We start from the raw sequence: 23,459 nt of genomic DNA, 5'->3' as shown, positions 1-23,459 counted from the left end.
GGATTAATTCATGCTAATGAAAAGTGATGGTTATGACTTGCAGGAATAGGATTTATTTTGCAGATTATACTAATATTTCCATTCTAAACTGTTAAGCATAAGTAAATTTTAATTCATTTCTCACTGAAGTCTGCGGTTTTGACTTTATTGTTATCTGCATTCAAAATTTAATAGGAACTTGAATAAGGGATGTTTTAAAAAACTGTAAAGAGCAAAAAGAGCAAGTAGAGGGAGCAGACTTTGAATCACTGAACTTGAATTTTTTATAACTGCTCAGCCTGTATGACTTAGGAAAGGTAAGGGCTTACCCTTAACACTTCCAGGGATTGCAGGTTGGTCAGAAATGCTTCCTGTTAATGAGGCAGAAATTTACTTTTCTCCTTGCTCTTCTGCAGCATTTTGAATTAATCTATAGCTGAGAATAGACTGTCTAGCATAGCAGGCTTCCCCAGGTTACTTTGGCAATTAAATTGTTTAACACCTGTAAGTGGTCTGTGAAGGGAGAACGTTACTAAACTGTCTCATGTTACAGTAAAGAATACACCAACTCAGAGGATGTGACTAATTCAAAGTCATATTCTGTAATAATCCTGGAACAGATTTAGTGCTATAAAGCCAGATCTGAGATCAGCAGACTTTCAACCAAGAGCAGCTGATTGTTGGAGAAGTGTCTCTAATTCTGTATGGCTGTTTGCACAAGGGGGAATATTTTTGTTTGCTCAAAATAAATTATCTGAGAAGTGCTCCCTAAAGTACTAACGTTCAAAATATTAGTAATACTAATGGGCATAAAAAGGTTGAACTGCTTTCCTTTCTTCACTTTTTTCATTAGTTGTCTGTTACCTCAATTCTCATCCCTGTTTAACAGAATCATACACTATCTGCGGAAAATGTCTTTGTATGACTGCTTTGATGAGAAGTTTTCTTTTGAAAAAAGAATTGTCTTGTTATACTAATGATTAAATTTATGACTTCTAAAATAATTTAGAAGCTACTGCTTTTTGAAGAATAATTTAATTTGAATATGATTTGAAGAGTTACAGAAAATAAAAAAAGACAGTTGCTTCTGATCTAAAAAAAAAAATAAAACTTTTGAAACATCTCTTGCTGAACATCCAGTTCTCTTGCTATACAGTACCTTGTCACTGGTGAGAATAGTGATGGCAGTGTTTTGAGTCTGGAAGTAACGTTGCTTGTTTAAGCGTTTGTTTTTTTTTTTTTTAAGGGACCCCGATTTGTATGTACAGGGCAGAACAGGTATTTACAGGATAGAGCATGAAGGGATGGATGTGTATGGAATAGACCATAAGTATGTATATTCTGACACTCAGAGAGACACGGGTTGAAGTTAATACAGCTTTATTTGGTGATTTATTAGTTCCTTGGATTTTTGTTTGGAAATAAATTCTGCTTTTTAACCCTTTAATTGGCAAATTAAAACTAATTCATAAATTCAAGTCAGCACATATGGAGGTTAATTGTCACTTCACAGAATCAACATAGTATTTATTGTCAGTGACTTTGGGCTACTGTCAGTACAATTTTGCTGAACTATGTGTGGGACTATGAAGCTCCTGTTTTTCTATTTATACGATGTCAGATGTGATTGTATAACCATGGTGGTGTATACTCTTGCACTAATTTCCTAATCTCACTCTAAATTTTCTCCTTTATGACACAAGCATAACTCCCTTGCTAGGATATTGTGCAGGTTTTTGACTTGTCTTACTCACTGCTTCATGTCTTCTGTTTTCAAATCAATCTTAAAGAAAACATCAAGCTCTAATGAAACAAGAAATGGAAACTATTTTATTGAGACAAAAGCAGCTGGAGGAAACAAATCATCAATTAAGAGAGAGGGCTGGAGATATCCGTCGCAGCTTACGAGGCTTGGAATTAACAGATGACTGCTATGAGAAGCTAAAGTCTCTGCCTGAAGATCAGCTTTCCATCCCTGAATATGTTTCTGTGAGTATTGTGTCCTATGTTGGCTTGGAATAGAGCTGTGAGCAGGGTCTGGTTGGGATGGCATTAACTTTCTTCATGGTAGCCTACGTCTTCCTGTGTTCTGGATTTGTGGCTGAAACAGTGTTGATAACACACCAGTGTTTTGGCTGTTCCTGGTGATCGTGGTGTCAAGGCTCTCTTTCCCTGCTTTGACTCCCCCCTAAGGTGATCAAGCTAGGGGTGATCATGAGCTTCAGAGGAGACACAGCTGGGATAAGTGACCTAAATTGGTCAAAGGCTTGTATACATAGTGTCATGCGTGGCAACATAAACTGAAGGCAGAGGAAGAAGGTTGGGGGATGGGAGTGGTGATGGCTGCTTCAAAGGTCTCTGTCACTCAGAGACTGGCTGCATACTGGTCTGTTTGCGGGAGGTGATGACTGTTTTTGCATTGCTTTTTTTCTTCCAAATTCCCCTTTCATTTTCTGGTATTAAACTGTGGAGAAAACTTCCTGTTCTCTGTCTCTCTCTCAGGCACTGTCCTGCCTCAAGTGGCGGCAGGGAGGGTGTGAGCAAATATATGGGAATATGGCTGCTGGCCAGGCCAACCCACCACAAGCTGTAAACTGCTTTTATTTGAAATCAAGGGGATCTACAGATTGTAGAAGCCATTCTGGATGTCTAGAGTTCTTATTCTTCCTTAGCTAGAAATGAAAGACTTTTGTGCAGATGTGCATTTGGATCAATCCATTCTGGTTGGATTCCAGTAAAGAAGAGAACCTTTTAATCCCAGACTCTGATCGCTTGACGAGTTGAACTGCTGATAAGAGAGTAACACAAATGGGGTGTTTCAATTAAATGGTGAGCAATGACACGTCGATGATGTGGAATACAGCAGGGTGAAAATAGGAATTTGAAACTCAGCTTTGCCAGCGAGTTAGGATGGTTCTTGCAAACATCTCTTGCTTCTCTCATGCTTTCAATCTGGTGTTTTCCTGTCTGTGACTAAATGCAGAAGATAAAGAGTAGCTTAAATTATGCTTTAGTTCTGACTTTCTTGCTTTAAGAAGTTTGTTAATTCTGGATCATGGATAAATTTAGGGGAGAGGGAGCAGCATTCAGCTAGCAGTAAAAAGGCAATGTTCTCACAGACTGTGGACATGCCTAGAACACCCTGGGCTCACTTTTGAGAATGCAAAGGGTTTAGATATGTAACTTTGATTCACCAAAGTGCTAGTATTGTACTTACCTATAGAGGTAGTTATTAAGGAAAGTGTAACTAACATGATTTTAAAAAGCTTAGTGTGCTAGTTGAGTTATAAATACTGTGTGAGTGAGCTCTCTTGTTGGATGGAAGTCATCATACACTGTGTTCTAGACTTGTACAGAGAAATAAAGCCTATCATCCTTAGCCAAAGATGTTCTTGGGAACATCTCTTTCAGAAGTTCCAAAACTTGGACTTCTGAAAGTACTAGGAAAATTTTAAGGCTCTGAGTGATAAACAAAAATGCTTAGGTTGGAGCCTACTAGGTTACTACCCCCTAACTGTCTCTTCCACCCCTTATCCTTTATATAAAGTACTTGAAGGTTGTTTGTTTTGTTGATTCCTGCACTACCATGGTTGACAAAACAGACCTTAAACAGAAACTGAACTCCATGTCAGCTTGCTTGAAATTGGTGTGCAGGAAGCTTCCCTACTTCAGGAACTGATTGACAGGCAGTTTAAAAGCCTGTGTAGCTGAGCAGGACAGGCATCAGGAATTAATGGCCTTGCCAACTGCTTTAAGTGAAGCTGTCACAGTATGATTAAAGTGCTTGGATTGTGTTTGTGAGTAGAAGGGGGTTCTCAAAAAGCTGTGAAGTGAGAGTGGTGAGTAAGAGCCACCTTCTACCCCAATCTACCTTCTACCTTTATTTTCCTTTTGCATTCAACGAAGTGCTTGGTGACCCAGACTCCACTTCACTGAAGCCCCTTTCCTCCTTACACATATGTCATTTGGTTCTTTTGAAGAACTGCTGGTCTTGGTCTTTTTTTTTTTTTTTTCCTCCTCCCAGGAGAAGATATTCTAAAGATATACTGTAGTAAGATGCTGTTTTCTGCTTGTTCTCCCAACTTTTTTCACAACGGGATCAGTGTGAACCTGAGCGTACCACTTAAGCTCAGGGCTTGCTTATCATTACTTTGACTTATTCAGCTGATACGGACACTGGGAGGGTACAAAGATGTTTTACATGGCCTGTCTATGCATCCATTTGACTCCTGGAGGCTAGGAAAGGATGTTGAGAAGGAAGTGATTTCTTCTGATGCTCTTCTCAGCTTTGCTCACCTAAGGAAGAACTGTGTGTTACTCAGGCAGATAAAATGTCTGGATGCAGATTTATGCGCAGACCAATAGTATAGCCTATTGATATTAGGGTAAACTTCTCTTGGCAAGAAAGGGTTCTGCTTAGAGAAAATTTGAGCAAGAAATCTCCAGACTTGAAGATGAGAACTTTTTTCTATTTATCAGCATTAAAATACTGCCTTCTAATTCTTCAGGATGCAAGCAAATTTATATACCATGCATATACTTGATTTGCAACAGGGACAAACAGCAGGAGTACAGTTTAAAATACAGATATTGCAAACTTAAAATACTAGAATTAAAACAAATGTAAGATGTTTTTCTCTTTTCTTCCACAAAGGGGTGCAATAGTGACATGTTAGATCTAAGGCTAAGCAATGTTCATCCTGGATGACGATGACAAATTTAAGGTGATAACAAATGACAAGTATTTTAAGCACCTTTCTTTCTTATTGTTGTTTTTGTTGGTTTGTTTTGAACTTGTATGTAAAAACTTAGATTTTTTCATCACTTTTGAAAATTAGTTTAAAGAAATGGCATGTGAAACTTTAAAGCACTTCAGGGCACTGAACTGGTGCTTGGCAGCTGAATCACTTAACGTTCTCAATAAAGTTGTGGGCATTTTATGTACTCATCTGTGTTTTAAGAAAATTGTTTAAATGAGTCAGTCTGCAGTTATGTCTCAGTTGTTCAGTTTTAAGTAGGCTAGAAAGGTAAGTAAAAGCTACGTTTTCCTTCTGAATCCTGAAGGGGGAAAAAAGTTGTTAAAAATGGTTTCTTCTTATTCAGATTGGTTTGATTTTAATCACTGCATCTTTTTTTTGTATCATTTTTGCTGCCTACAGCTGACCTGCTCTCTTCTTTTAGAAGGTGCTTAACTGTAACATCTGCTTTCATGTAACTTCATTTGACAGGTGGCAAATCTTCCCTTCTTTTGCACCCACCAATTTGTAGCCAAACTAGCTGTTGTGGTGTAACCCAGCAGGCAACTAAGCACAACACAGCTGCTCACTCAGTAATCCACTGTCCTGCCCAAGTTGAATGGGGGGGACAACCAGAGGTTTTGGTTTTTTTAAAAAAAAAAAAAAAGTAAAACTCATGGGTTGAGATAAAGACAGTTTAATAGGACAGAAAAGGAAGGGAAAATAATGGTAATAATTATGATAAGGAATGCACAAAACAAGTGATGCACAATGCAGTTACTCACCACCCACTGACCAATAGTGCCCAGCCAGACCCTGAGCAGCCTCCCCCAGCCAACTCCCTCCAGCTCCTTCCAGCATGCAGCTGTGTGGTATGGGACATGCCTTTGGCCAGTTTGGGCTAGCTGTCCTGCCTGTGTCCCCTCCCAGTTTCTGGTGCACCCCCAGCTTCCTCACTGGCAGGGCAGTGTGAGGAGCTGGAAAGTCCTTGGCTCTGTGCAGTCACTGCTCTGCAACAACTAAACATCAGCGTGTTATCAGCATTGTTCTCATCCTATATCCAAACCACAGCACCATACCAGCTGTGTAACAGGATGAAAATTAACTCTATCCTAGCTGAAACCAGGACACTAGTTTTCCATAAAGTTTTTTTTTTTAAGTGCTTTTATTGGTGATAACAAAGCTTTTTAAGAAAAATAATTTTAAAATTTTATAATCAGTTTTGGGAGGGGCAGGGGGGAGGTTTGCTTGAAATTCAGTGCACAACTTCAGATACAATCAGACTAATTCCGAAAGAATCCGGACAGATGGAAGCTGTAGTTAAATTGTACATACTTACTTCATTGCATGCACATTTCTAAAGCATTTTTGTAAGGATGTAGTTGAAGCCTGGAGTAGGTCAGAAAGAAGCCACAAAACTAACTTCACTGTTTAATTTCATCTGAACCTGTTAGAAGCAATGTGATTTCACAGGCACATGAAAAAATACTCCTTAAATATTGTAGGACTAGAATACTGCACGAATAAAATAGTAATGAAACAATAAAGCAAGAGAATTAAGTTAGTTCACTTAAAATGAAAATACAACTTGTAGTAGAACTGTGGCATGTGACAGTTGAATTTGTCATTTGAAATATTTGGAACACAAAGAAAGTTGTTATACCATATCTTGGGTTAAATTGAATTATAGTTTTAAAAATCTATCACTTAGGAGGAAAATTAAGGATGTAAGTAAACAGCCATAATGAATTGAAAATCCCTTGGACACTTCTCATTATCTCCTGCTAACTACAGCGCAATGGAGGCCATCCTTCCTTCATGGAAATGTTTGATTGTTCTTGAACACTGACTTTATCTATACTTTTTTACTTGCATTTCCTATTTATGCATATATAAAATAAAATATTAATGGGGGGAGGGGGCACAGTAGGTTTTGCCTGAAAATGCAAAGTAATCTATTCGTCCCCCTAAATCCCTAAATAAACATTTTAAGGTAGGAAGTTAATCTAGAAGTTGTAGTGGGGAGGGGAGTACTAAGTACTGCCATAAAGGCTCTTTCTTCTTTGTGTTTTCCTATGTTTTTTATTGTTAACTGTGTTTTTACTACTGACTTTTCTTGTGTCTGTTCTCGTTCAGTAGAAGTGTTCTGGGAAAGCTTTATAAACCTGACACTTTTTTTTTTTTATCAGAGGCTACGCTTATGATGGGGGTGGGGTGGGGTGCAATAAGGAAGGAGTATATGTTAAGTAGGTTTTAAAAAAAATCCTTTTATAAGACTTTCCAGTGCCAATTGTGCAGGGGCGCATTTGTGTTTATGCCGGAAGTATTTATACTGTATGTATGAGGGTTTTTTTCTTCCAAAATGTATTGTATAGTAAGCCTAGAATTATAACTGTAATTCTGGGACATATCCCCTTGGAATAGGGTAAAATCCACATCCCCAGTCTTGCGGTGTGTTAGCTAATTTCAGTCTAAGTTTCTTCAAGCCTCCCCTTTTCTGTCTTCAGCTGTGGGGTTTTGCCACAGTGTTGGTGAGCTGGTTTAGGCAGCTGGTTGGATTGTAAAGCAGCTTTTGTTGCTATTTGGATGGTGCGAGGGGGTGTTTTTGGGGGCAGGGGTGCTGAGAATTAACTGTGTTTGGTTTAGATAGGATATAGTTCTACAGAAGCTGAAACCAAACTTTCCAGTCGTTTCCTTCAGGATTCATCTCACAAAACCCAAATGGACTGGTAGTGTAGTTTCATGATGCAGCTGAACCCACAGAGCACCACGTTCCTGCTGGAAGTGTGTGGGTGGTGGTGGTGTGGTCAGACTTCTGGTGGTGTGCTGTGCTCACTTCTGTGCTTGCTCTTGTGTTTTTTCTTGGTGTACAGGGAGCAGATTGAACACACTGAACAGGCAGAAAACAAAGCTCATCTCTCTTCTTGGCTTCATACCCCATAAAAAAATGTATATTGTCTCAGGAGGGTTAGCAAATTAAGCTGGTTTACTGCTAATCAAATAGGCTTTGGAATTGGCACAAGTAGAGGGGGCAACCGTGTGCTCCCCTTCCAGTTGTATTTTTTTTTTTTTTTTTTTACTTGGTCAGCATGGTGGTTTTACTCGGGTGGGCGGCCGAGCACCACCACAACCGCTCTCTCACTCCCCCTCCTCAAAGAGGAATGGGGAGAAAATAAGATGAAAAGGGCTCAATGGTTGAGATGAGGACGAGGAGATGGCACAGTAATTATCGTGACAGGCAAAACAGACTTAGCATAGGGAGATAGTAGGATTTACTGCCTATTACTAACAAGCTAGAGAAGCGAGAAACAAAGGAAAGAAACCAAAAGCACCTTCCCCCCTATTCACCCTCTTCCACCTCCTCCCCCCGAGTGGCACGGGGGAACGGGGGTTACGGTCAGTCTATAGCGCTTCTTCTCTGCCGCTCCTTCTCGGTCACTCTCGTCCCCTGTGCTGTGGGGTCCCTCCCACAGGATGCAGTCCTTGCTGAACTGATCTGGCATGGGCTTCCCAGAGGCTGCAGCTCTTCAAGAACTGCTCCAGATATGGGTCCGTACCACGGGGTCTATCCCTCAGGAGCGAATTGCTCCAGCCTGGGTCCCCCATGGGCAGCAGCTCCTGCCAGGTCACCTGCTCCTGCGTGGGCTCCTCTCCACGGGCTACAGGTCCGGCCCGGAATCTGCTCCGGCAGGGGTCTTCCACAGGCCGCAGCCTCTGTCGGTGCAGGTCCACCTGCTCCACCGTGGTCTCCTCCACGGGCTGCAGGGTGGAACCCTGCTCCACTGTGGAACTCCATGGGCTGCAGGGGGACAGCCTGCTTCACCATGGTCCTCACCACAGGCCGCAGGGGACTTCTGCTCCGGCGCCTGGAGCACCTCTCCCCCTCCTTCTTCACTGACCTTGGTGCCTGCAAGGCTGTTCCTCACTCCTCTCACTCTCCCAGCTGCTGCGTGGTGCAGCATTTTTTTTTTTCCCTGTTTTAAATATGGTCTCACAGAGGTGCAAACAACATCACTTATTGGCTTGGCTCTGGTCAGCAGTGGGGCCCTTACCAAACATGGGGCAGCTTCTAGATCCCTCTCACAGAAGCCACCCCTGTGGCCCCCCTGCTACGAAAACCTTGCCACATAAACCCACTACAGTCACCCAGACTGGGCACTGCCTCCATTGAACAAAAATGTATATCTTTACCTTTATTCTTTTTTTTTTTTTTTTTTTTTTTAAGTACCAAGCACAAATTGATTATTTCTTAGCTGCTTTTTTCAAAGGCTGAAGAAAGTCACTGTCTGTAGTTTAACCCCCCAACCCAGGTTCCTGGTATGCACTATTTTATGAATTATTGGCACAAAATATTGAGCTGATTTGTTTTGGAGATTGTAATACTGCAATTTTGTCAGTCTGAATTTTAAATATATATTTTTTTCTTTTAGGTTCGTTTCTATGAAGTAGTCCATTCCTTGAGAAAAGAGCTAAGTGACCTACAGGCGAAAAAGGAGACCCTAACAGAAGAACTAAGTGGGTACAAATCCCAACTGAAGTGTGTGACGGAGGTCTGTGTACTTTAATTTATATCAATTAAGAAACTGTGTAAATATATATACTTGTATGTATCATAGAATCATGGGGACACACATCTCTCTACAGATAGTACTACATATAAACTTGCTCTCCAAATCATGTATATGATACAAAAGTTTTTTGGATAAAAGTTAGTTTGGGGGATGGATAGAGAGCAAAAGTGCTGTCTATGTGCTTGTATAACAGTTAATTTTATATTATTGCTACCCTGCAAGATCTACTTACAAGCTTACTGCCGTTAAGGTGTAAGACATAGCTCTTACCAGTTTTGTCATGCTCTTTGATGGTAAAGTTCAAATAGGTGAAGCTGAGACAGCAGATTTATCCATGAGTAGTCAAAGACACAAATGATCAGCATATTGTTTTCAACATGGTGGTCCTGTTAAGAATTTGCTTCACCTTCTGTTTTCACAATATATAAATAACATTTTTTTGCATTCTTTGGTGCTACATCTTCTCTGTTATGCTCTTCATATATTTTTGTTTTCTAATTTATCTTTCTACTAAACAGACAATTTGATTTTGGGTAAGATAAATATCTATAGTAGAGAAAAGTTATCTAGATATATTTAGGCTTTGTTTTCAGACTAAAGAAGTTGAAACAATATAAGGAGAAAGCTGTTTTTTAAGATATTTATAAATACTAATAATGTCCTTATACAGCTAGGATGTTGATTAGTTTTGTATTGTAGCTTAGTTCTGCATAAATCTGGAGCTTAAGCTACCCAGACTATATTTATCTAAACCATGGCTGACAGGGACTTAAATGCCACTGTCATTTCATTACTTCTGAAATTATTCTTCAGTTACCACATCTTTTTTTTTCTTTTTTTTCCTTTGAAATTTACTTATGGAATAATCAAGTGTAAAGAGACAGTAAATCATGCCGGGTTGTCCTGTGAAAATGGTGTTTTCATTTTTCTTCTTGATTGAATTTGGCAAAAAAAAGTCAATAAAATTTTTGCATTTATATGCTTCAGCATTAGTTTGTGCTCATCTCTGATCATATTTGAAATCAGATTAATGATGTTGACTTTGATTTACAAGGGCACTTTCATTCACTGTACACTTAATGTGCCCTGACTTAGTAAATACTATAGGAGTATTTCATACTTGCGAGATTTAGTTGACATCCGTGTTAATTTTTGCTGCAGCGATTAAATGCAGTAGTAGGTGATTAAAATTGTGCTAGAAAACACAACTGTTACAGACCTTTGGTACAGACCTTTCTTTAATGTGGACGTTTCTCTGTTTTTGTTGCGTTTTTTTTAACCACACGATGGCACTATCCACCTTTCCCACTGATTTATTTTTCAAACATTGAAGTTTACTGTGATTTTCTTCTGATGCTGATGAGAAAACACTAGACCTTACTTGTGTTAAATTGAGGTGGTTGTTTTTGCTTATACACTGTTTACATAATCATTCTTAAACTGGGAGATAATTAGTGAGATTAAGTACCTTGTTTAAAAAAAAAAGAAAATCAGAAAAGAGATCCAGATGTTGAAATGTCACAAGTTTTACAGTTACTAATAAAAATAAGTCTTTAGGACTCATTTCCTTTTCTCTGAAATCTCATTTCCTAGGTTTCAGATAAGATCACTTAGTACATGTGGAATAACTTGTAGGGTTGAGTTTAACGTAAAGTTTTTCCCCTGTCCATTATGTGTAGAGGTGACATGTTTTGGAATTTTAATGAATGTGGCCTGATAATGGTATTTTATGTACGGAGAGACACGAGTCTCGGTAGTTTGCTTCTAGCAAGTTCAGATTTGACCCAACGATGAATATCACCGTAACAAGGTACCTCAGTTTGTTTCCTACAAGGCAAGAGGAGCATCAAAATGTGAGGGTACTTTAGAATCTCTAACATACTTAGTACACTAAAGCTAATATACATCAGCATTTTTTGCAGCATACAAATAAATGGTTTCAATGTGTACTGTTGGGGTTAACTTTGTCACTTGAACTCCTTTGATACGGTCAGGCGTCACTACGAGGAAATATATCAACAGGAAATACAACACAGTTTCATTCAGTTTTATTTAATCTCTTGCACCCTTTTACTACTTTTATGTAATAATCATTCTTTATTTCCAATTGCATGAAATACAGTTGCTGAAGTTCTTTGCCTATGATTAAAAAAACTTTACGCTCTTTGAATGCTTCCTCTGGTTTCCTGTCCGATGTTTCTTACCGCTTAAGTTTTCTCTGACAGTTGTATTTCTTTTATCTATGCTACTCACAAACTGAAACCAGACATTTTGTTAAAAACTTCTTTAAGAAACTACAAATGCAGATTTTTGAAATACAATCATCACTGAAGTTGATCTTTTTTTTTTTCCTGTAAGAATAAACTGCTTCCTATAAGGTATTCCCTTTTTGTTTTCAGTATTGCAAATGATTATGGCTCTTCCTAAGTAGTTTCACCTTCCTTTTTTCCCCTTTGTAGAAACATGGAAAGGAACTAAAATATGTGCATATCTCCAATCTTTATTAACTAGAAATAGTCTTGGGCAAAGAGGAGCTTGCTGACTTTTCTGGCTGTTCACGGAAACACGGGATCTGCATAAGTTTTATATTTGTAGATATTCACTCAGAAATAAAGACATAAGAAATATGAGAAAATTAGCTATAGATTCACAGGAAATCTATCTAGCCAGTACAGAATTGAGGAGGTGGGCTATCAGGGAGTGTAGTAATATGTTGAGGAGTAATGGCTTAAACTAAAAGAGGGGAGATTAAGTAAAAAATATCTTTCATATCTACTCTAAAAGGGTGGCAAGGCACAGGTTGCCCAGAGGAGCTGTGGATTCCCCATCCCTGGAAGTGTTCAAGGCCAGGCTGGATGGGGCTTTGAGCAACCTGGTCTGGTGGGAGGTGTTCCTGCCCATGGCAGGGGGGTTGGAGCTAGATGAGTTGCTTAGGAAGGAGCTCATTTGGCACAACAGATGTAGCCTTACACAAAAATGAGTACTGGGAAACTCAGTACAGTTACCTGATGTTATAGCCACTCAGCCAACTGAGCTTGTAAGTCTCCAGCTGCACTAGCTAGGAACCTTGCTTCTGTAAAAACTAAATTGTCATTGTAGCCTTGTAAAAGACCTAATTGACAGATCTGCATCTTCTTTCTCCATAGGCAATTTCATAAAATAATGTGTACTAGAAAAAAAATTATTTCTGATTTCAGGCTACAAAAGGCATCTTTTAAGTATTTATCACCTGCGTTTGTGCCCTTAGGTATATGAAAACATACTCTCCTTGCTCAGAAGGGGCTGGAGGTCTTAAGTGTTTATCAGCCTCTGTTAACACTCATTTAATTCCCCATATGCAGAGCAGTAAGAGCAAGAAACTTACAACTTTGCTACAGAGTTTTCTTGTTGATTGTCTGTCACTGCTCTCAGTTAGCACTTAATCAAAGCCTGCTCAATCTGTAGCACAGACCCAGTAGGGTGGCGAGCTGCTTCTGAGGACTGGTAGCGAAAGAAAGGAGTTTGAAGACTGTTTTCTAGCACTGCAACATAATCTGATAAACACATCTGGTGTCAAAAGATCTTTGCCTCTATTTTCTGTTTTTAAAGTGATTGATATTTAAAGTGATTGAAGTAGTTCAGCAGTACTACCACTTTGTTGATGGCTGTCTTTATATAATCATTGCATCTTGTGATTTAGATTGGTACAATCCCCTTGGTTCCAGGTTCAGCAGCAACAGTCCTGGCGGGAGGCGGTGGAACTTGTAAAAGTGCTGTTCTTGTATTTAAGTGCTGATGGCTCTCTTATCAGATGTATAGGACAGACTCCTTTCAGTTCTCCTTTTACAGTGCTCAGTACTTCAAGTATGAATGACGTTGGCATTGCCACCTTTGGAGGTACAGGTAGAAAAAGAAAGTCCAAGTATAGAGCTAGATTACCAGGAGCTTGCCAGAAATGAAACCAACTTCTGATGTGGGTGTTGCCATGCTGAACAGCAGCCTACTATTTTCAGAGTCATTTGATTCCAGAGTGGTTAGAGCCTTTACTCAAACTGGTGTAATTTACTTCCCTCTCTCTCCCTCTCTCTCAAGACTGAGAGTCCAAGAAGGAAATTCTACTTTTCTTTGTGGCTCTAGAAGATGAAGTATTGCTTTCTTCATTTTGGCTGCAAGTTTCTTGGCAATGTTTTCCAGGAATTCAGTCTTGATACAATTTTATCAGGTCTTCCTTTCTGTAGCTATAACCCTTTTTCTGTAAAGTTGCCTTCTGGACTTGTAATCAAATTTATGGTTTGACGGTTATCGAAAAGCTTTGGGTAGCTGAAAGACAAAGTTGGGTGTATGTAGGCCAAAGGTCTTTTCTAAGACCTTGTCTCTGAATTGGGATTAGTAGCTGTCAGGTTTTGCTAGACAGATCTTATAATTTTCTGTGTGATAATGTTTCCCAGCTGGAGGAAAAACATTTCTATAGCCTTCAAAGAACGAACTAAGCTATTGCATCCAAAGGGTCAGTTGGCACTATATGTGTCTGGCTGTGTTGTAAAATCGAGGCTGCTATTGCCACTCCAGAAAAACCGTGTTCACTAAGATTTCTGCTGAAGGTTTCACATCTGTAACTAGAGACTGCACGCTAGAAGCCTTCTCCAGACACCAGTTCTTTCAAGAGGTGCTTTGATTACTTGGCCTCTGCATTGTTCTGTGGAAGGGACAAATAAAGCTTCAGTTCTAGGTTAACTGTGTGTCTCCTTTCCTTCATTATTGTTAATGTTTATCTTGTACAGGAAGAAAGCTGCAAAGAAAATTTTTCTACCAATAACTGTTAGCTCAGGGCAGCAATTTCACACTTTCAAGCCTCAGGAAAACTCATGTATCTACTGAAATTCTTTCATATCTAATGTTCTTCTACCTCTTGATATAAAACTGTGACTTGTATAGATTGCTAGTTATTGCTCAGAAGGAGCAAATGGCTTAATTCTGGTCTCTAATGCAATGATCCCAAGGATTTTTTCACCTGAGAACATTTAAGTGAAGAGTAGATTCTCATCAACTCAGATCTGGAGAAAAAGAGCTCATTATTTCCCCCCAATTTCTTTTGCAGGAAAGGCATTTATGCTAAATCTCTTCATCCTTACCTTTCTTGCAGAACTCCACTGTTTTGAAAGTAGATCAATGTTTTCATTTATCATTTTTAATGGCAGGTAATGTCCTATCTATAATCCTTGGCAGATTACCAATTTCATACCAACATACTAGAACAGATGTTTTATTCATCCAATTATGTGTAACGTTTTCCTGTCATTTGGGCAGTTGTATTCAGGTAAATACTGTATTGACCAATAAACAAATTGAACAAAATGCCATTTTTACTAAGTAGCAGCAGCTCATCCAGATAATGAAGGAGTTTACACATCACAATGATATAGTAGCTTTACATTTGCAGAGGTTTTTAGGTACTTTAGAATATGAATAGAAAGTGCTGGCTTGTGTGAGTGATCCTTCAAAGATGAAGTTCTTTGAAATAAGCTTTTTAAAAGCAGGATCACTTTCTTTCACAGGCTTATCTGTCGATAGTGTGAAGTCATACTACCTTTACTTGATTGGCTGATGAATCTTTTCCCTGCATTTTTGTTGTTTATCTTCTCATCCCCACAGGCCTTTCAAAAGATCAGCAAATCCCTAGCATGTATTATGTCTCACTGAATTTGTTCAAAAAGTATGTCATCCACGTTTTGTACTTGGAATTTAGGTAGGTGTTTGCTTCAGTGACTACCCTAAGTTGCTCTTCATTCCAGATGGAGGATAAAAGCGAAGCTTAATATCATAAAACTGAGGTCTGTCATTATATCTTTAGTTTCTGTATCTGCTTTGGGTTTAAAATGGTGCAGATTATGTAAGATTAGAATTTCTTCCTTGAAACAGCCTCCTGTCAACAGTATTTGTGAAGAAAATGGAAACACTTTTTGGTAGGGACTACTTCTCGTGCTCTCTAGAAACCATCTGTTCTGGTTAAACACTGGGTCTGTTGGACATTTCTATTAATTTCTTTAGGCAATGGATGTCTGCCCATCTCATATAGCACAGGTTCATTTGTTTTAACCACCTCATTTGTCTGAGTTGCTACTCTGTGCAGTAGTAAAAGTTAGTAAGAAGCTGAAGAAAAGCCATGCGTTGTTGGTAAGATCACCATAATCACGTTCCATTGCAAGTAAGTAATGTTTATCCTTTAAATTTTGTTAAGGTTTGTCGGCTTATTTAAACAAGTTATTTTTATTTATTGGTGTTATTTCCAGTTCAAGTCCTCGAAAGTGTAGCTTGATCCATTTTAAAGCTCCCTTTCTGCTTCAGCAGGACAAAGCTGTTCATCAGGACGTCCAAGCTATCTCTTGGAGATAAATTGAAAGATAAAGATGTTCCAGTGCAGAGATCTTAAAATCAGTTCAGGGTACATGAATGTTGTTATAAACCAAATTAACTTCATTGCATTCAAAGCAGAGCTTATTCTTCCTAAGCACAGGCAGCTTGATTGCTTGTATTTAAGATGTATTGCTATAGAAGTCCAGAAGTCTGTTTATCTGCTACCTGGAGTTATGCCTACTGTAGGCTTTTCTCTGTGTTAGTGTATAGCCTGAATGTTTGACTTGCCTCGTTGCTTCTTTTTCCTGTGGTTAAAACGCACCTTTGACACCTGAAAGATCAGGTAATTGGAAAACAGAGGCTTATGCAGTAGAATTAGTATTTCTTCAAGAATTACTGTAAATCCTTAAAAACAAAAAGACCAAAAAAAGCCCCATCTATGTTTAATTATCTGTTTAAGTGTTTGATAGTTGAAATATGTCTTGGTATCACTTTTCAAAAGTAGACCTTAACTTCCCCACATCGCCTGAGATATCTTGTTGTTGCTTGACATTATTGTGGCATTAACAACTGATTTGTTGAGTAAAATTCAAATCCTGTTTTAAGTCTCAGGTGTTAGAAGGTACAAATTTTGTAGATATTTAACTTTTAATTGATGCTTTAGAGATGTTCCTGACAGGTTTGTCTGGAGATGTGCTTGGAAATACATCTGTAGTTCACCAATTTTAATTTTATACTTCTGGTAATTGTCTTCTAGGTGCTAAATCTGTAAGACTGTAGGAGTTTTAATAGCCCACTCTGTGAGTGGTGTATAAATTCCAGCATGATATTAGCAGCAGAATGGCACAGGATGATATCTACAAAGGAATTATATCAAAACTTAACCTTTCAGTTTGCACGTAACTTTCAAGTGCCCTTACCACCATATCCTATTGCAAGATGAGTCATGTTTGCGCTTGTACTTGCACCTGTATGTTCCATATTTGAAACTCTATTTAAGTGGTAGACAACTTTAAAAAAAAGATCTGACAGAGGCTTTACTGTTATTATAATGCTATCTTTAGAAATTATGGCATATTGATTACTTATAGACACTCTTATATAGTCCTGCCTTGCTTAATATATGTCATTAATTACGATAAACCTAAAAATAAGCATTAGGATGAATAACAATTGTGTCTATAGATTATTACACATTCTTACTGATTTGTCAAAAATTTCAGGAAAACTTTGTAAAGCTATGATTTTGTGTAAAATCGTGATCTATGTGATTTTAGGGCAAGTAAAAGTTGTTAATTTTTGAAATATATTTGTCAACAGCATACCTGTAAGTAAGTAAGATTAGTAGGTCAGTTGTGCGTTTCTGTAATGTCTAACAAGCATTTAGGTGTTTTTTCCAAAAGACATTCTGTTAGGTTTTCTTTATGGTGCCTCTGAGTTTGGTAAAGAGCGTTCTTTGTATGTTTCCGTCCCTATCCTCGAGTATTATCCTTGTATTTGCTCCTCCTGGCAAGTCTAGGAGGAGCAAATACAAGGAGTCACCCACTCTATATATCCTGTTGTTGTGAACTTTTCTTGTCTATTAAAAGCTAGCTAAAGACAATTACTGTTCTTTTATATGCCTGTCTAAAGCATAGCTTGTAGTTTACTTTTTCAAAAGTAAACACTTATTCAAGTTACTGACTACAAAATTAATCTACAGTGGAGTAATGATTGATTCTATAGTCACATCTTAAGGCAGTCATTTGGCCTTGTAGAGAACAATTCTGTGATGTCCATTGGATATAACCAGATAGTTATACTATAACTAAAGCATCTGTTATTGATTATCAAACCCATCACATATAAACCATGCTGAAAAAAAAAAACCAAAAACTGAAAACAGAGTTCAGCAATGTTCTGAGAAAAGCGTTTGAAAACCAATGTGCTGATTTGAGTATTAGAAGTTATGAATTACAGATTGGGGATGGGTTAGCTCGGAGTGGAGTTTACAGGGAGAAAATGGAGATTCAGAACAAATTTGTCCCCAGATAAGAAAACTGGAGTTCCTGTGCAGAATTACCACTGCAAAAGAGCATTTCCCCCACAGGATGGAAATGCAGTTGAGAACTCTTCAATTACCGTGAAAGCAAGTCCATTTTAGTTTAATCTCATGTAGTAATCGGATGTTATTAAAACAGAAATCATGAATTTCTTAAACTTTGCAAATAGTGGGATAATATTCCTCATGCTTTTAACTTAGTCTTGTCTCATGTTGTGAGCAGTATAAGAGTACTTGACAGGCCATTACCTGTTTTTTCTCTCATAAATGATTTTAGTAGTAATGTAAATGATTTTTTCACACTGCAAGAGTGAACAATACCTGCAGCAAAACACACGACTGGTATATGTATCAGAATATGAGTGTTCAGGATGCTGTCAACTGGCTTAGGAAACAGTAATAGGAGGTGTCAATTTGGAAGAATGATACAATTAGGTTACTAGGGAAAACGTTTACATGCCTGAGGGGTACTATCAAAGTTTTAATAAGCAATTCTTGTTGTCCATCAGTTTTTCTCTACCATAGGTGGAATAATGTTATTTTTTGTTTTTTGTTTTTTTTTTGGAGGAAATGAGGTAGTATGGCATTTAGGGCAAACAAGTAAGCTTTCTGAAAACAAGTACTATTAAATTCTACTTTGTAGAAAAATCTGAGAAATGGAGTGAAGATTGTGGATTGAGGTATAGAAGTCTGCTGTTCCTGTAGGGGGTGAAGGGAATAATACAATGATTAAGGATTCTCTTTATCTTCATAAGGAATAACCGGTGTTTTAAAAAGACAAGTGCTTTCTGTGTGTTCTCTTGCTTGGGTCCTGTTTTCTAGTTATAATAGCCTTTTATAATAGTTCATAATAGTCTTTTAAGGTATCTGGAGAGGAAAAAGAGGAAAACAGAAATTAATGTGGATATATCAGGAAGTAAGTTCCGTTTTTTCCCCTTATTTTTCTCTTCCCTTGCTTGTTCCTTCACCAAAGCTTTGAAAGACATGTTTCAGCAAGAATAAGCTACCAGATAAAATTTGGGAATAACTAGCTGAAACTTTCACAGAAGTTCCCAAAGCTTCTGAATGACCAACCATCTTTCTTTTTTTTTTTTTTTCCAAATGGACCAACAAGTATCTTCATAAGCAGACTGGTTTTGAAAATGTTGTATAGGTGGTATGACTTGTCCTGTTACAGTCAGTGTTCTACAAATGTGTATATATGAGGGCTACTGGTCTAAGAAGTTGGGCTAATGGACAAGAGCATTAGGAAAAAAATAGGTATATTAATCAACAGTTAAAATAAGATAAAATAAGTTTGACTATCCATATAGCTGGTTACTTTGTGGTATGTACGAGATTGCCAAATACTGAGACAAATGAAAATACTACCGCTTGAATATATATAAGTGGACTTCACAACGCTTGGACTGTGATTGTTTTAATATAAGTATAGCTGTGGTCACTTTAAAATGTCTTGCATTCTAGAGCTATGAAGATGAGAGGAGGAGTCGGTCAGAACTTGAGGTTAGATGCCAACGTTTAACACTGGAACTGGCTGATACCAAGCAGATGATTCAACAAGGTGATTACAGACAAGAGAATTATGATAAAGTAAAATGGTAGGTATCTCTAAACTTCATGTTCTACTAATATACAAATATTAATAGATTAAAAGCTTTTTATTTTACTCAATCAAGGTTGAAGTTTCATTTTATGATTTTTGGTTCATGTGTGCCACTTATTTTACCTTACCTGTCCACTGATAACTCATCTATGTCGCATAGAATATTGAAGTCATAAAATGAAAAACAGGTTAAAATCTGATGCATCAAATTATCTTCCTAAAAGTTTATTCAACAATTTCCTGTGTTTTCAGAAGAACCTACCTGTTGCATTGCAACTATAGAAATGGGAGCTGTCAATGTCAAACACCTTAGGAAAAAATACTATTTTTTCAGGGTTTAAAAGCTGTGATCTAACAAAATGGCCAGGGCTCTACTGCGGGGTGCCCGCACAGTGAATTAAGAGAGTAGGACCTTGGGAATTAATGTTTAACAATTTAAACATTAACATGTTTAACAACCATAAATCTGAAAGGGCTGTTATGAGAACTGAGATTTGAAGATTCTCTTCGTCAGAGAATCGTAAGAAAACCTTTGTGGAACTACAGAAAGTTCAAGTGTCTCTTTCCATTTTTAAAATACAAATTTTAGAGTTCTTGCCTATGCTTTGAGTGCACGTCTCATAAGCAAAATAGTGAAAATGGATTTTTTATAAATGCACTCAGACACATACTTCACAGTCTGGCTCCCCAACAGCTTTTTCAGTGTGCTTCCGAGTACATGAAAACAGGCCTTTGGCAGATTTTTTGGGAAATTGATTCAAAAATGAGGTTTATGAATAGAAAACACCCTGTCAGTTCCTTGTTGTTCATACTGCATAAGCTCAGGTACAGTTATTGACACAAATGACTGTGCCACTAACTCATTTGAAAGAGGGTCTGTCTTCTGGATAACTGTTCACAGCCATATATACTAAAACAACCTTGGAATCTACTTGGAAGCTTGTTGCAAATAGGATGGATTGATGCTATGGTTTGCTTCCCATGTGCAACTGCATCTTATTAAGTGGATTGTAATAACTTTCTTGTGAATGGCCCCTGTGTTTAACAGTGTACATTTAAAATAGTCTTGAGTTGAAAAAGGCATGAATTAACGTGCCAAAACTATATTTGAGAGAGTAGGTCGTATTCATCTAGGTAGGCACAGATGAAGGGGAGGGGAAGGAGCACTACTAGCATGCCTGCATCAGGATATTTGGGAGCATTGCGGGTTAATCACTTCCAGGCTCATTTCTGCCTTTAAAAATGTTTTGTTAAATCTTCTGGTTCTGGTGTAATGCAAGTTATCTCAGTTCTAAAGCTGTGCTATGCTTAACATAAAACTGGTTAGGTTTTTTCCAAACTGCAAGCTCATACTGGCTCATTCATTCCACTGTTCTGACAGGGTCAGATACAGTGGTGACATAGAGCTGCTTCTTTGTGCATATGGGAAGTACTGTTATTCAGGGCACCAATGTAATTTTTGCAGATGTGTGATGTATATTTTAAACATGAGAAGAGTAGTATTACTCCCTCTGGCATCAAGGGACTGTATACAAGGGAGAGCAGCAATTGAGAACAACTGTACTTCGCTTTCTGTGTGAGTAGGAAGATGGGAATGAGTCACTTTTTATTCAACTTCAATATCTGCAAAAGATTCAGGAGAATGTCGTGGGAAATAGCATCAAAATCTTGACAAAACTAGAAGGCTAGACGAGGGTACCTACATTTCTCCTCTTAGCAATGAAATGTACAGTCCAAAGTTACACTAAAGAAGAATAATCAGAAGAGGATGAAATAATTTAGGATAGGGATTCAGAATTAGTATACTGTAATTTAGAATCATTGTTTAAATACTTAAATGAAGAAAACTTTCCTATAATAAGACTCCGTTGCAAGTGCTAATAACTAAAAATGGTTAATTATCACTAGCTGCTCTGTGAGTGACTTGATAGTAGAATTCAGTGTCATGAACTGAAAAAAGGCTGAGAAATTACAAAAGCATAGGACTCTTATTCATTACATTTTACAAGTCTAATAATTTCACTTTATTTTAACAGTGAACGGGATGCATTTGAACATGAATTGTCAGAACTCAGAAGAAAGTATGAAATATTAGAGGTGTCACATAAAGTACAAGCTAAAGAAATAAATGATTTATCAAAAGAGGTAAACTTTAAATTTCGTATTTCAGTAATTGTCTCTTCAACTCAGGAGTTTGATTCTTTGTTATGTAAGCACCTGTAGGACCATGGAATAATTTATATTAAGATGGCCCTTGGGACGCCAGCTGGTCCAACCCCTCCATGCAGAGTAGAGCCACTTTAGGTCAGGTTGTTTACAGCTTTGTCAAGTTCTTAATGTCTCTAAGGGTGGGGATTCCGTGGCCTTTCAGGACAACTCATTCCATTGTCTGTCTGTCCTCTTCGTGAAAAAGTCTTTGTAAAACCTAGTCAGAGGTGTTGCGGCTTGTTGCTGTTGCCTATTGTCCTGTCACTATGCACTTCCGAGAGTCTGGCCCTGTTTCTGTGTTCCAATTATATAGGTGAAGATAACAATAAGATTTTCCCTGTCCAGATTTGTCTTCTGGCAGCTAGGGAAGGAGGAAGGGGAAAACAAATGAAAAAAACTTGTTCTCTGAGCCCCTTCATGTGTTGTAGCCTATGACCATCTTGGTAGAGTTCTGGCCTTGGTCCAGTATGTTAATGTCTATCTTTATGGGGAGCCCAAAATGGGACAAAACCTAGTAGCTACATGGCTTTCTTTGCTGCCAGGATGCAATTCTGGCTTATGCTCAATTTGTTCAACCTCTTACTTACCTATGCAAGCCATATCTTGCTGGATTTACCATAAAGGGGCAAAATGTTTATTATGGGAGGCATCTGAAAGCTATGCAAAAGTCCAAGTAAATGACATTGACAGCTGTTTGCCCATCCAGGGAGCCAGTCTTGTCAGGTTTGCCAGACACAGGCACAGTTTGACTTCGGTAAATCCATGCTAGTTGTTTCTAGTCACCTGTTCTTCCATATTCATGGACATGGCTTCCAGGATGATTTGCTTTGTAATCTTTGAAGAGACTGAGATTAGACTTGACCAATTTATAGTCCTCATGTCCTTATATAGTCCAACCCCTCGGTCCTTATCTTGAAGATGTATTCCAGTTGTCAGAAGGCTTTCTTACTTGCTATGGTCTTCCAAACAAGAGAGCACCCTCACTAGTGATATTGGCCAGCTCCTTCAACATTGCTCATACACTTTGCGTTCTTCCCTAGGTGTGTGTACATGCCATGTTCCTAGCTCTCTAGGTCAGTCTTCCTTTGTCTCAGTCTTCCAAAGGCTGAATGCTGTGAGTATGCCCTCTCTATCAAAAGGTGCAGAACCAGTTATAATTTACTTTAAATCTTTCTGACCAGTAGTGACGATAGGGCAGAGTATGGCTTGTTCTGTCGTGTATGTGGAATACATAGTTTTCTCTTCTTTGTGACTCTTAGGTAACTGAAACATTACTGACTTTTCCTTCACTTTGCAGAAGTTAGGACTGTGTCAGGAATAAAAACACTGGTGTTTTGGACCTCCTCTTTCTATCATACTTTCTATTGATGAGAAGAATTCCAGTGCTGCTTGCCTTTTGGGCAGGACTGTCTACTAGGCTGGTAGACTTCTTTTTTTTTGAATTGTCTCCATTAGTCTATGAAAGTGTTTCTGTTGGGAAGATGTATAAATGCCTCGTCAAGATACAGAGGGATTCTCACCTTTCTTAGGATTCTAGTGAGTTCTGATTCCCGTTAGGTCAGTCCCTTCACGCAAGTCTCAAACATTGCCGTCTGGTAGCACTAGTATTTCACAAGGAAATTCTGCTCTGAAGACCTTCCAAGAGCCAGATGCCTGCTAGGTCAAGAGAAACATTTCTTTGTTGCTTCTCAGTTCATTAATTTATTCATCCAAGAGTCACAGTTGTTCAGTGATGGCACCCTATTGAGCACATATGATAACTTTTGGGTCCAGGAACTCAGAAACACATATGGAGAGTGTTTCCAAATCCACTGGTTTATAGGATTTGGTTGCTTATACCAGTACAAGCGTTCATTGCTTAGTATCCATTATCACTATTTCTGCATCTAGATTGTTTATAGGGAGGATTTGTTCGCTGAACCTCCAGGATTAGTTTTTCACCTTAAGTTAGCTAGTTAGGAGTGAATCATCCAGTACTTTAAAAA

At 38.3% G+C, this 23,459-nt stretch overlaps 1 protein-coding gene across 4 annotated transcripts in view; it reads left to right on the top strand.

The window, feature by feature from the left end:
* PIBF1 (progesterone immunomodulatory binding factor 1) overlaps nt 1–23,459 on the top strand; it is a 125,735-nt gene that overhangs the window by 3,097 nt on the left and 99,179 nt on the right. For all 4 annotated transcript variants that reach the window (XM_040540473.1, XM_040540461.1, XM_040540482.1 and 1 more), the window contains exons 4-7: nt 1,770–1,968; nt 9,146–9,265; nt 19,128–19,261; nt 21,303–21,411. In XM_040540473.1, the coding sequence (XP_040396407.1) occupies nt 1,770–1,968; nt 9,146–9,265; nt 19,128–19,261; nt 21,303–21,411 (562 nt within the window). The remainder of the gene's footprint in view (nt 1–1,769; nt 1,969–9,145; nt 9,266–19,127; nt 19,262–21,302; nt 21,412–23,459) is intronic.

The sequence above is a fragment of the Cygnus olor genome, chromosome 1, assembly GCF_009769625.2.
Source record: "Cygnus olor isolate bCygOlo1 chromosome 1, bCygOlo1.pri.v2, whole genome shotgun sequence".
Lineage (NCBI taxonomy): Eukaryota > Metazoa > Chordata > Aves > Anseriformes > Anatidae > Cygnus > Cygnus olor.
Note: the sequence above shows the minus strand (reverse complement) of the source record. Positions and strands in the feature narration are given on the sequence as shown.